This window comes from Gossypium hirsutum, chromosome D03 (genome assembly GCF_007990345.1).
Source record: "Gossypium hirsutum isolate 1008001.06 chromosome D03, Gossypium_hirsutum_v2.1, whole genome shotgun sequence".
Classification (NCBI taxonomy): Eukaryota; Viridiplantae; Streptophyta; class Magnoliopsida; order Malvales; family Malvaceae; genus Gossypium; species Gossypium hirsutum.
Genome location: NC_053439.1, coordinates 4,760,826 through 4,774,770, shown reverse-complemented (window position 1 = coordinate 4,774,770; position 13,945 = coordinate 4,760,826). Strand labels below are relative to the sequence as shown.

The following is a 13,945-nucleotide window of genomic DNA, read 5'->3' as shown; positions in this document are numbered from 1 at the left end:
AAGTGAAAGAACTTTAACTAAAAAAATCAGAGAAAAAAAAAAGGAATCAAAGGCACTTACTATAAATAAGGAGGTTCAACTATAAGGAAGATGAAAATGAAGATGAAGATGGCGAATGAATGCTTGATTTGTCGTCGATTAAGGAGCTAACTTCTAGGGTTCACTTTGGGGATAAATGTCGAGGAAGAAATCTGCTGAAGTGAAAGTGAAAACGATGAAGAAGAGAGGTAGGCTATTTTGGTCCAAAAAAGGAAAAATGTTATTACGGGTGATTTTGAATAGCAATTCAGACCCCTAACCCCTGAATTTCTATTACAAGAGTTGAGGGAATAAAGGTGCAATAGAATTCTGCGGAATCACTTAAACAATGAACCAAATTAGTGAATTAATGTTGCGCACAGAATAGGGACGGAATGGAATAGCAATTCCATCGAACCAAACATGGTCTAAGATTAATGTACTATTACTCCACTTGTAGTCCATCAATAATACAATAACAATTTAAATCAACTCCGATAATTTTAAAAATATTTATTTTTTTATTATAGCAGGTAGATTACATCTATCATATATATAATATATATAAAAGTATGAGTTTGGAAAAACTATTGAATTGATGAATATCTTTTTTTTCATCATATTATTAAATTCACATTTAAAAACAAATAATATTTAATTTAGAATTATTCGTTAAAAAAGTTGAAACAAAATATAAATTTTGATAATTATACATTTGAAAATAATTATAATTTAATAAAAATGGTTACTTGAAAATAACTCTAAGCATAAAATATAGCGCAAAAAGTTGTGATAATGTAATACCCCAAACCCGGCCTAAACGTTATGACCGAATCTAACGATGTCACAAGGTAGTGCTTTTCGAAAAATATGTCGTCGCTAAATCTCTTTTTCTATTTAACCTTTTTTTTCATTATCTTATGTTAATTTCAAATCGTGTCGTTCGTTTCCAAAACATTATTCATTTACAAATCGTTATTTAATTTCAAAACATTTTCTTATTGCGGAAGCTTTTAAACAGTTTGCGTATTCGTGGTATTTTTGATAAAACATTAATTTCATTTGAAAACCCGAGTTTTACCTAACACTAGCAGATTTAAATTATAAAACCGTATAAAAACTAAATTTAAACCAATATCCGTAAAGGCCATAATTATAGCAAAATACTCCCAAATAAAAGTAAAATCATAAATAGGTAATAAACAGTGTAAAAGAAGTCGTGTGGCCACCACTAAGTCCTCCGCCGCACCGATCCGCCTAAATCTGGGGATTACTTGTACAGATTAAACAGAAGGGGTGAGTTTACATAAACTCAGTGTGTAATCCCCATACAAATGAATAGACAGTAAACAGATAATCACAGTTTGGGCTTAAGCCCTTTTCAGTATCAGTATCAGTCCTGTTTGGGCCTTAGCCCATCTCAGTACAAAAACAATCATGCAGTAGGGCTTTAGCCCATCATAGTATCAGTAGCAGTAATAGATATGTAGTCACAAAAATCATACCCATACACCAACCCTGCACTCCATGTGGGGATATAATCAACCCACTCATCCCTACACTCTAAGTAGTACCGAATGCGGCACTAGACAGTAGTTTGCAGCTGAGCTGCCAATAAATTAGGCTCAAGGCCTTTCAGTACACTTCCTCCGAACATTATAATCCCCCAACTCAATGCAATGCAATATACAGATATGACATGCTATAACATAATATCATGCATGTAAACAGGGCATACAGTATCAAATTAGTGGGACATCATCAGGCTTAATCATATCAGTCATACAGTCATTTCAGTCAATTAGGGGTCTAGGTAAGCTTACCGACCCTACTATAGGTTCACAGTCAACTTTGGTGACCCTTGTAAACTTATCAGTCAAACAGTGAAAATGGTCCTACAAGCCCATGATGTTCGCCTGTGTTGGCCCACACGCTCCTGTGGCCCACATGACCCAAATTGGACTTGGCCTCGTGATCCATTTTAATGTAACCCGTGCTAGTTAATTATTCATATGTGTTTCTACTATTTACTCATATGATCCTTCAAAGCTGTCTACTTGAGTCACTATTACTAAATTATTTGTATCTTAAGCTACAAAATTACGAATCAAGATCCGCAAATTTTACCTAAAACTAGACTCACATATCTTCTTACCATAAAATTTTCAAAATTTTTGGTTAAGCCAATACATACAACTTATTCTTTAAAGTTTCCCCTATTCAATTGTCTGATAGTTTCGACCTTTCTGCACTAAAAATTAATTATCTTCTCATACAGAATTCAGATGATGTTCTTGTTTGTTTCTCTTGAAAATAGACTCATTCAGGATTTTAAGCATATAAATTATAACCCATAATTATTTTATACAATTTTGAATAATTTTTCAAAGTCAGGACAGGGGATTCTGAAATTATCCTGATCTTGTCTCACTAAAATTCAAATATCTCATAATATGAAATTATTTTGCTTACTTAAGGTAAGTTTGGATGGGCGGTGCGTTTACCTGTGGTTAGTGTAAAAACAGTGGTGGCGGTGAGATTAGAAACTGTAGCGATACTGTAGCGTGAGACAAAAAGTAAGTTAAATGCACCGCACCGGACTCAATCGCCCATCCAAACCCACCCTTAGTTTCTTCTATGAGAAACTAGACTCAAATATATTTAATCCTATATTTTTTTCATCCTCTAATTCGATTTCCATAATTTATGGTGATTTTTCAAAGTTAGCCTACTGTTGCTGTCCAAATAGCAAGCAATTTCGGCTTTTCACCGAATCCCTTATTTTTGTGTTTCGAGCACGCACCTGGTTTTGTTTCGTTGAAAAAACACTCCCGAGAACTCCAATACCTAAAATTGACCAAACGAACCCATAATTAAACACTTAGAACGACATTAAACCGAACCAAAAGTGATAGACAACCCACTTAAATCGACTAAAATCTTACCTTCAGTCGAGCAACATGAATCTGCACGTTAATCCGTACATTTAAAGCGCCGATTGGGAAACCCCAGCACCTTGATCTTCTCATAAACACATGCTACATCGATTAACTACCATAAACTGACGTTGCTAGACCCCAAATCAAAGGAAGAAGGCCAAAGGAGATCACTTACTAGATGAAAAAGGGCACGAACGCAAGAGCAATGATTGGCTGCGAAAAATCTAACAGGAAGACGCAAAAAATTGAAGAAGAAAAGTGAAGAAGAAAGTTGATATCAGAATTTTGGAGAGATAGAAAGAGAAATGAATTTTGAAAAGAATAAAATAATAATGATAAAAAACAAAAATAATCCTGATAACTCCCATATCTTCTCTCAATTAACTACCCACTAACAATCCACTACTCAGAATCCATCTTCTGCACAACTCTTTCAGGAAACAGAGTAAAAAGATTAACATTCTTGCTCACGCAAAGATTCTAACACAAAACCTCCAACACTCCAACTCGTAAACTTAAGCCAACTGAACAAGGATAAGGCTTTAATCAGAAAAAAAATTCCAAAATTTCGCCAAAGGGCGTGGCTTGAACTTGGGACCTCATTCACACACTTAAAACACTTAACTACTGAAGCAGGCAGATATTTGGGTGTCATATTCACAATACCCAAAAATAAAATTTTGGGGCGTTACAGATAATTATAATTATGCTAATATTATTTTTTAAAAATTGTGCTAATTTTCTTGATGTAAAATATAGTTATTATTTGAATAGAATTCTAAGCACATTAATTATCACTTAATCAATAATAGAGTTAACTATGTTAATTACCACTTTAAAATGCTTTAATTATTACTTGAAAATTCTCTATTATATATTTGAATTGTTAAGTTCATATATTTTAGTTATATTCAAAAATTCAAGTAAGAAATATTATTTTATGCTAATTGTTGTAATTAAGTACAATATTTTTAAAAATAATTTAAATATTAAATGAGTAAAATTACATGCAACGCATATGACATTAAAGCTAATATCTTTAAAAAGAATTCGAGTCAAACTAATCATTTTAAATATCTCATTTAAAAATAAAAAATATAAGAAATATAAATAAAATTCTCCAATAGATATATATTGATTTGAGAATAAAATATAAAATTCTTTATAAATGTATGGTTTAGATTGAAAATAAAACAAAAAATTTAAAAATAATTAATTTTCCCACAGTTTCTCTATTGAAAAAGGAATACAAAGGACGTAGCGTAACTCTTTCACGCCATTCTTTTCCTATATATTGCATGTTCCTACTCGTCAAGCTTTAGAGAAGCTAGAAAGCAAGGAAAGCTTCTCTGCAAACACCTTAATTTTACAACTTTGTTATTGCTTTGCAAAGATGGGTTCACTTGAAACCAGTAAACCCCACCAGGGATTTAAATAGCGGTCCGTTACCGAAATAGCGGCCGTTATATAGCGGTAACGGCACCGTCCGAAACCGTTACTGCCGAAACCCGCTATACCCGCAATACACAATAAGTAATGTAAAATTCACGACCGCGATACCCGCAGTGACCACAATAGCGTCCGTTATGTCCGCGACCGCGACAAACGCGACGCGACCGAAAACGCGACCGCGACCGCAATTTAAATCCCTGAACCCCACATTGTAATCGTCCCATTTCCAGCACAAGGTCATGTTAACCCCATGATGCTACTTGCTAAGCTCTTACACTCTAGAGGCTTCTTCATAACCTTTGTTAACACTGAGTTCAACCATAGGCGTTTGGTCTGGTCCAAAGGCCCTGACTTCGTTAAAGGTCTGCCTGATTTCCAGTTCAACCATAGGCGTTTGGTCTCGTCCAAATGCAACACAGGATCTTCGAGTTCTGTGTGATTCAATACGAAAGCATTGCTTGGCACCATTCGTAGAGCTACTAGCTAAGTTAAACTCCTCGCCCCAAGTGCCCACTGTTACTTGCATAATCTCTGATGGACTTATGAGCTTTGCTATTAAGGCTGCTGAACAACTTGGCATACCAGAAGTTCAGTTTTGGACTGCCTCAGCATGTAGTTTCATGGGATATCTTCACTTCAGTGAACTGGTTAAACGAGGCATTATTCCATTCCAAAGTAAGTACTTTATTATTTCAACTTTATAGCGAAGAAAATTGTCTAAAAGGAACTCAAATTTGACTCTTTGTCGTGTCAGGTGAAACATTTCTCAATGAACCTATTGACTGGGTCCCTGGAATGAGTAACATTCGCCTCAGAGATTTTCCAAGCTTCGTCAAAGCCAACGATCTGAATGACATTTTGTTTGATTATTTCGGATCCGAAGCTCAAAATTGCCTAAAAGCTTCAGCAATAATCTTCAACGCATTTGAAGAGTTCGAACATGAAGTGTTAGACACCATCGCTGCCAAATTTCCTCGAATTTATACAATAGGACCACTTCATTTGCTTGCCAGGCACCTACATGCCGATCCCTCCAAGTCAATGAACTCAAGCCTATGGAAGGAAGATACAAGCTGCATTGAATGGCTTAACAAAAGGGAACCCAATTCAGTTGTGTATGTGAACTATGGAAGCATTACTGTCATGTCGGCGAAGCATCTCAAAGAATTTGCATGGGGGTTGGCTAACTCTAAACACCCATTTTTATGGATCGTTAGACCAGATGTCGTGATGGGTGATTCTGCAATTCTGGATCTAGAGTTCCTGAAGGAGATTAAGGAAAGAGGGCTGATAACAAGCTGGTGCAACCAATATGAGGTCCTTTCACATCCTTCAGTCGGTGTTTTTTTGACACACTGTGGGTGGAATTCTACCGTGGAAACCATATCAGGAGGTGTGCCAGTAGTTAGTTGGCCATTTTTTGCTGATCAACAAACCAATTGTCGATATGCTTGCACTCATTGGGGCATTGGCATGGAGGTGGATCATGATGTGAAGCGAGAGAACATAGAGTTTTTAGTTAAGGAAATGATGGAAGATGAGGAAGGAAAGAAAAAGAAAGAGAAGGCATTGGAATGGAAGAAGAAAGCGGAAGAAGCGGTTGAAGTTGGGGGATCATCTTATATTGATTTCGACAGATTTGTTAAGAAAGATCTCAAACATGGTTAACTGGAAATACTATTGTCAGTGGGGAATTACTTAAATAATGTATGGGGATCATTCAATGTCTCTATTTCTGCTTTTTTTTTTCCTTTATAAGTGAATGCAGTTGTGTGAGGTATGCATGTGAAGCTCATATTTAGTATTGCTTTTGTATTTTGCTTTGGTGAGTTGGAACAGTTAAAAAGAGAGTTGCATGTATAAATAAGCTTGGTCTTTGATTTCAGAGATTATTAGAGCCATATTAATAGAAACTAGATTATGGTAGTTTGTGAAGAAGAAATGAAGATTTAGTTCAAATGTTAAAATTGGGGTTTTGGAGATTATGGTGGCCTAAAATAAGTTTAGGTAGCTTGTAAGTTATTTAAGTTTGATTCTAAACTCGATTTGATAATTATCGAGTCGAGCTCTAGTTCGAGTAATTTAAACTATCAGTTTAACCGAATTTGAGCTTAATAATATTTGGGTCTAATGGCCCGCAAACTTTGTTGAGCTTTTTATTTTTGATAAATTTTAAATATTTGTATAGTATTAAATTACATTATTACCCTTAATATATATTATTAATTCCTTAAGCTTATTATCAAGTCAAGCTTGAATATGTTTAATTTAATCGAGTTCAAGTTTAATTAATTTGATTATATCTTGAAATAAATTCAAATTTAAAAATAAATATTAAATCAAGCTTAAACTAAATATTCATATGATAGGTACCCACATATTTTGGGTACAAATTAATTTAGGCTCTTTGGGATCACTAGTGAGCTAAGATTAAAAATTTTCATCTCCATTGCAGCCTCCGGTTTCCAATCACGTCCTTTCAGTTTTTTGTCCTTTTATCATTTTTATTTTTTTAAGAAAATATTTTAAAACAAAAGTATTTGTATATCTTGTGATATTAATTTTTTTCATTACTTTATTTCAGTTAATAATTATATAATAAGTAAATATTTAAAAAAAGTATATACAAATATACTTTTATAAGATAAGACTAACAAAACTATATTTATTTATATAATTAATATAAGTTAATTAAATTAAATAACTATATAAAAATGATGAAAAATATTATTTGAAACAATACCATCCATCTTAATATTTTATATTCATTAAAATATTTATATAAAAAACATAATAATTTATAATTATTAACTTTACAAATATCAAATAGTTTCAAAAATTCTCTTCCATATAAATTTTAATATTATGTGTTTAATAATCAGTTTTTCTTCTTATTATATTTTACCCCACTTTCACTACTATGATTAAATCCAAACATATATATTATCACCGTTATAGTAACTAATATTACTATTACAATAATTAATATTACTACTTACAACCCATCCAAACGCACTCTCTAAATAATTTTTACGGAAAACTATCAAAGCTTTACATGAATTTTGATCCAATGTGCAATGTCATACATGAGTTTTTATTTTGTACAATTTTATACATGAAATTTTAATTTAATTCAAAATTCACAAACCATAGACTAATATTAAAGAATTAACACAATTTTATGTTGATATATTGCATGCACAAAAAAACAATATTAATCCAATATGAAAATAAATGTATGTATTCATTTCTTTAAATGTATACAATCAAAGCTTTATGTATACATATGAAGTGCAATTCAAGTTTCAAAGTTCATAAATCCAATTACACATTTATTTGAATATGGATAAAAAAAATTCAAATGTTTCTATAAAAAAATAAATTAAAAATTAAGTGTTAAAAAATTACATATATTGAATTTAAATTATAAATTTTATTTGATATATTACTTAAAATTAATTATTAAATATAAATAGATTTTTTGATAAATGTAAATTTTAAATTATAAAAGTTTTATGTTTTATATTTTTATTTTTATTTTTTTCTTAAAATTTTATGAAACAAACCCAAAATTTAAATGACTTTGAGTATAAATATGAAACATTTGAAATAAAATATGCTATTAAATATAAAATATTATAAATCTAAAAGTAAAAATATATATAGAGAGAGAATAATGTGACATTGTAATTCAAGCTCTTAAAAGGAAGTAATTAATTTAAATATAAAGCAGTGGTGGAAATAGAAAAGTTTTCCAGGGTGGAATTAAATTGTATATTTATGATGGTAAAAATGTAATTTTATCATTTTAATAGTCTATATCTTTATAATTTTCAAAGAATTAATCAAATTTTTATCATTTTAAGGGGGCCAAAGTGTAATTTTATCATTACTAATTTAAAATTTTATAAATTATAAATAGCCTAAATGAAAATTTTCCCATTGTAAATTATATGGATCAAGAATTAAATAATCAGAATATAAAAGCAGAAAAAAATTATAGATTAATCTTAGAATCATATTTAAGTAAGTTCATGTGTTAATTTATATTGTATCTGTTTCCCTTTCTACATGGGGAACTATATGATGTTTGGTTTCTTCTTTGAACCAAAAGAAAAACTAAGAAAAAAAAGAAAAATTAAAAATAAAGGCGAGGCAATAAAAGTTAGAGGTGAGATAATAAGGCAAATTCGATTATATGATCTACAATTTACAAAGTAGGGTTAAAGTGATTATAAGTGTTCTATAAAAATATAATAAAATATTAAAAATAAATTTATAAAATTAATTAGATACATAACAATTTTTTAAGTTTACTTATGGAATTAAAAAAAGAGAGAGTATATTACCAATTACACAATATTAACCAATTTATTAATAGTGTATTATAAAAATTAAAAAAAAGTACATACACAACATTCAACACAACAATTTTTCTTATTTTAATGTTCAACCTTGACGTAAGGCCTCCTTGATCATTCTATCAAAGTTGGTAACAAAAGATCCTCCAACACTAATGGCAGATTTAGCTTTTCTCTTCCATTCCAATGCCTTTTGCCTTATCCTTTGCCCATTATCTCCTTCCATTATCTCTTTAACAAGAGCCTCCACATCCTTACGCTTTACGTCAGGGTTGATTTCCATTCCATTGCCCCATGTGGTGCACGAATATCGACAATTCGTTTGTTGATCACCAAAGAAAGGCCAACAAATTAAAGGCACACCTTCGGATACAGCTTCCAACAGAGAATTCCATCCGCAGTGTGTCAAGAAAACGCCAACGGCTGGGTGGGACAACACTTGTTGTTGGGGACACCAGCTTATTATGAGGCCCCTTCCTTTTATTGCCTCCATGAATTCTCTTGGAAAAATAGCTGATTCTCCCATCACAACGTCAGGCCTAACTACCCATAAAAACGGGTATTTACTATTTGCAAGTCCTCAAGCAAATTCTTCCAAATGATGGTTCGACATCACAGTTACACTCTCATATATTACACCAAAACAAGCTTTTAGCGGTGTTTTTAGTGGCGTTTGGATAAAAAATGCCGCTAAAAATTAAGCATTAGCGGTGCTTTAGGAAAAACGCTGCTAAAGATCCAGTATTAAAAATGAGCATTAGCGGCATTTTCCAGAAAGCGCCGCAAAAAACCCAAGCACAACGATGTCATTTTTGGATTTTTCGAGGCGTTAGCGGCGTTTTTTGAAAAGCAGAGATTACACTGGACTAATGTTATGCACAAAGGCCAAAAATGCCTCACAGCCTTTCTGAACTAATGTTTCAACCATAAAAGCGGAGATTACACTGGAGAGGTAATCTCGACGCTCGTAAATCACAAAAATCTCTAAATCATCTTTAGACCTTAGAGTTAACCTCTTAGTGACATAGTCCAAGTTGACCCGTTACTCCACGAGCCAGTCCATACCCAATATCAAATCAAATTCTCCAAATGGTAACTCTATCAAATTAGTTGGAAACACTACACCTTGTATCTCCAGCTATACTCTCTTATAAACCTTATCAACCCGAACTGATTGACCTAGTGAACTGATCAATAAAACCTCACCAAAAGTGCTTTAAACAAAAATACCCAAGTTTATAGAAACAAAGCTAGCTATGTAGGAGTGTGTTGAACCTATATCTATCAGTGCAAAGTACGATATAGAATTAATAAAGAACGTGCCGACGATAACGTCTACGGTGTCTCTATCCTCACGGTGTCTTGTTGCATATACCAAAGTAAATTACCTAGCCTTAGTCTGATTAACACCTTTTCCCAATCCTCTCTAACCCTTACCCAATCCATTACCACTTTTGGCCTGACCACGACCCCTAGGTGGTTGTTGAACTACTTATTGAGGTTGAACTAAACGCGAAACTGGAGCTTGCACCTAACTAGATTAGAGCGAACAATCTCAGATGCAGTGCTTCATCAAGCCACATCGCAAGCAAGCTTCCAACGTCCTCTAATATTCACCTGGATGATGCCTTAATCTCTACATGTCTGAACCACAGCAAGAGAAACATTTGCCTTAACCCTCGGAGGCCCATCAAATCTGGCCCGTTTCTTAAGCTGCTAAATAGAACTAGAGGGATCTGAATCCCTCTTAGCCTTACCTCTCTCTATATCCCTATTTTCGTGCTCAATGCACTTAACCTCCTCAGCAATCTTCGTATTGTCCACCAAGACGGCAAAAACTCACTCCCTTTGAGGAGCTATCAGAACTTTGAGGTCATACCTTAGCCCTTCCTCAAACCGAATGCTTTTGTTATAGTCAGTTGACAAAGGCCCACGAGCATATCGATAAACCTCAAAAACTCGGCCTCATACTCAACTACGGTCTTATCCCCCTAAGTAAAGCCCATAAACTTTGTCTATGAGCCTCCACATAACGAGCCCCCACATATTTTCTCTAGAAGTCATTCTTAAAGTACTCTCAAGAAATCTCATCATGTTGAGTACCCTCCTCAATGGTCAACCTCTACTGATAAGCTTCATCGCTAAGCAAATATACTGTACCCTTTAATTTCTGCTCAAGGGTGCAATTGATATGATTCATAATCCTCTCTATAGCCTCCAACCAATATTTTTCCGCAATTGGGGCGACTTTAGTGACGCCCTTGAACAGTTTCGGACCGTTAGACCGGAGTCATTCAGTTACCAACCTTTGACTCTCAGATCTAGAATAGGTCCCAACGACCCTTTCAAGCACCCTAAACATGGCTTGGGACAATGCCTCATCCCCAACTGTCTGAGTCTAAGATCCAATCTCAGTAGTAGGCATACCCGATGTTTCACTTGTATCTAAATTGGGCATGTTGTCCATCGAGGATGGCTCAACTCGAGCCCTTTTTGGTGCCCGTTGCGCCCACGATTACCGTGTCCACGAGTTCCACGTGCACTCATAGTATGTTTTCTACATTACAGAGTTTTATGTATCAATTTTGATGTTTATTGACATATATTTTATGCTCAGAAAGTTATAAAAAAAATTTACAGAGTTGTTGTAGTCTCTAACTATCGCAGAGCACTTATAATCATTTAAGAGTTTTTCTAAACTAAAAGTTTAACTAAGTTAGAAGTACTTGCAGGATCAGCATCGGAGATTCGGTATTCTGTAAACTCACTTTTCAGATTTAAACAGAAAGAAAATTTTTTAAAATATAATTTTCACAAAATTTTGAACCCAAAATTCACAGCCCGAGTTTTGCAATCTGGCTTTGATACCACCAAATGTAACACCACAAACCCGACCTTGATGTTATGGCCAAATCTAGAGATGTTTCTATGATACATTCAAAAGAATCTAGAATCCGTTCATTTTATAAAACGATACTTGCACTTATTTAGTAAAATTTGAGTTTATTTAGGAAATTTATCTTTCTTAGCTCTTTTGATAAGTTTGTCAATTATTTACTAGTAAAACACATTTGTTTGCAGTGGAAAACTTAGTCAAATCCAGTTTGAAAACACAATTTTTTTGTTATAAAATCCATCATTTAGCAAATCAATTTTCTACCCACCAAAAACATTTAATCAATTAAAATAAAATAAAATAAATAAAGTCCAAACATTAAAATAGTCCCAAAAATGTCCAAATAGTCCATTAAAACCAAAATAGTAAAATAACAAAGAATAGCATGATTAACAGAAATGTTCAACCGAGCTCTAGCTGCACCAACCAATCCTAAGTCTAAGGGTTACCTAAAAGTAAATAGTCAAACTGATAGTGAGCTTATGAGCTCAATGTGTAACATAATAGAATATCAACAAATAATAATTAGACATATAATAGAAACAAAATTCGTATAAAATCATATCAGATGCAAATTTAAGAACCTACCCCCATCCGTTACACACCATCTTCGACCATCCCAACATACCATATCTGGTATTAGAATACTCATCCAAACCTACACACCACTTAGTGTCAATATATGACACTTTTTAGAATATTCGTACCTTAGCTAACTGATCATTAGGCGATTTTTTGCCATTTACAGAAATATGTGTAGTTGTGCCACCAGATATGGCAGAGGTATATCTACCCACACTTCCTCCATATACACAATCCCACACCCAATGCACATACAAAAATTAACATATAATAGAACATACATGTCATACATGCTCTCATAATAAATACATATCAGACTTACCAGAAATACAGTTCGTGTTTTGCATACATCATATTTGTCATACAACTCATATCAATATTTTTATGCTAACAGAACATCAGAAATCATATTTTAAAGGTTAATTAATGTCATAGGGACCCTACGAAAGGCCTACGTTCGACCAGAACGATGTTTACGGTCTTAGGGAAAAATTCTAAATTTTGGGCCTACACAGTTTCACACATACCCGTGTGGCCCACACAACTCAATTAGCCCAGACCGTGTGTCCCACACGCTCCAACACACGGCCTGACACACATTCATGTGGTGTCAACAGTTCACTTTTTTGGCTTTCGTTGTTCATTGTTTTCTCAAGTTTTCATTACACACATTGACTGATTTCAATGCGAATCCACAAATTTAGTATTTCAACACCTAAATGCATCGAACATTAAGCAAATTAGCCCACAATAGTGCAACGATTAAGTGACTAAAATCTTTAATTTCTCTAAAATACTAAACCAACCCACATCCGATTAACTCAACAACCACAACGAGCCTAATTTGGCATAAAACCCTTACCTATGGACGAACAGCGTCTCCACAATCCTAAGTCACTGACGGATGAATCGTTTCTTGTGTTTCCCCTAAACCAAAGCAAACAACTAACCATGATTAACTCCACCAACACACTCCAACAAAATGAGAAACAACGACAACAAATTCTTAAACAAAAAGGAAAAGAATACCAATACTTATGAACAATTCAAGTCGTAGTCAACACTTATTACTAACCTTGATTGGCCAAACAAGAAGAATTGAAACAACAAAGATTAAGAAAAAAAAGATCAGCTTGGGACCCCACCCATTTGAACAAAGAAAGAAATAAGAAAAAGGATAACTGAAGCAAGAAAGGGAAGGAGAGAAGGGAACGTGCGAGAGCAAAAGTGTCCGTATATTTTAAATAAAACAATCCTAACCAAAATGCAATTTTAAAACAAATTAACCTACCCACTAACACCATTGTTCATAAAATTTCACAAACTTTGGTATACAACAACCACCCAACTTCCTAGAATTTGATTTTCAAACCAATTTCATCCCATGTGCACCCTAGACAGTAAATTGCAAAAATATTACTCTTTTGCTCACATGGGAATTCAAACACAAGACCAATAGTAAGCAATCTTTTACCACTAAACCAGCAGGCTCATTCTGACATAAATTGATTAAAAATAACCTTTAAGCCCAACGAACAGAGATAGGCCTAGGAACAAAAAATAATTGAATTTTCCCAAAAAGTGTGACTTAAACTCAAAACCTCAAACACACAATTAAGACACTTAACCACTAAAACAAATACTTGCTAATGAAATATTCAAAATTTAGGGCATTACATAATGTTTATAATTAATAA

At 33.5% G+C, this 13,945-nt stretch overlaps 1 protein-coding gene and 1 pseudogene across 1 annotated transcript; one reads left to right on the top strand and one right to left on the bottom strand.

Annotated features, from left to right (window-relative positions):
* The first annotated feature begins 4,602 nt into the window (after positions 1 to 4,602).
* Positions 4,603 to 6,185, top strand: LOC107950898 (linamarin synthase 2-like; annotated as a pseudogene).
* Positions 6,186 to 8,807: 2,622 nt separating this feature from the next.
* Positions 8,808 to 9,357, bottom strand: LOC107950005 (linamarin synthase 2-like). The gene has a single exon (XM_016884757.2). The coding sequence runs from the start codon at positions 9,294 to 9,296 to the stop codon at positions 8,859 to 8,861; it is 438 nt and encodes a 145-aa protein (XP_016740246.1). The 5' UTR covers positions 9,297 to 9,357; the 3' UTR covers positions 8,808 to 8,858.
* Positions 9,358 to 13,945: the final 4,588 nt, after the last annotated feature.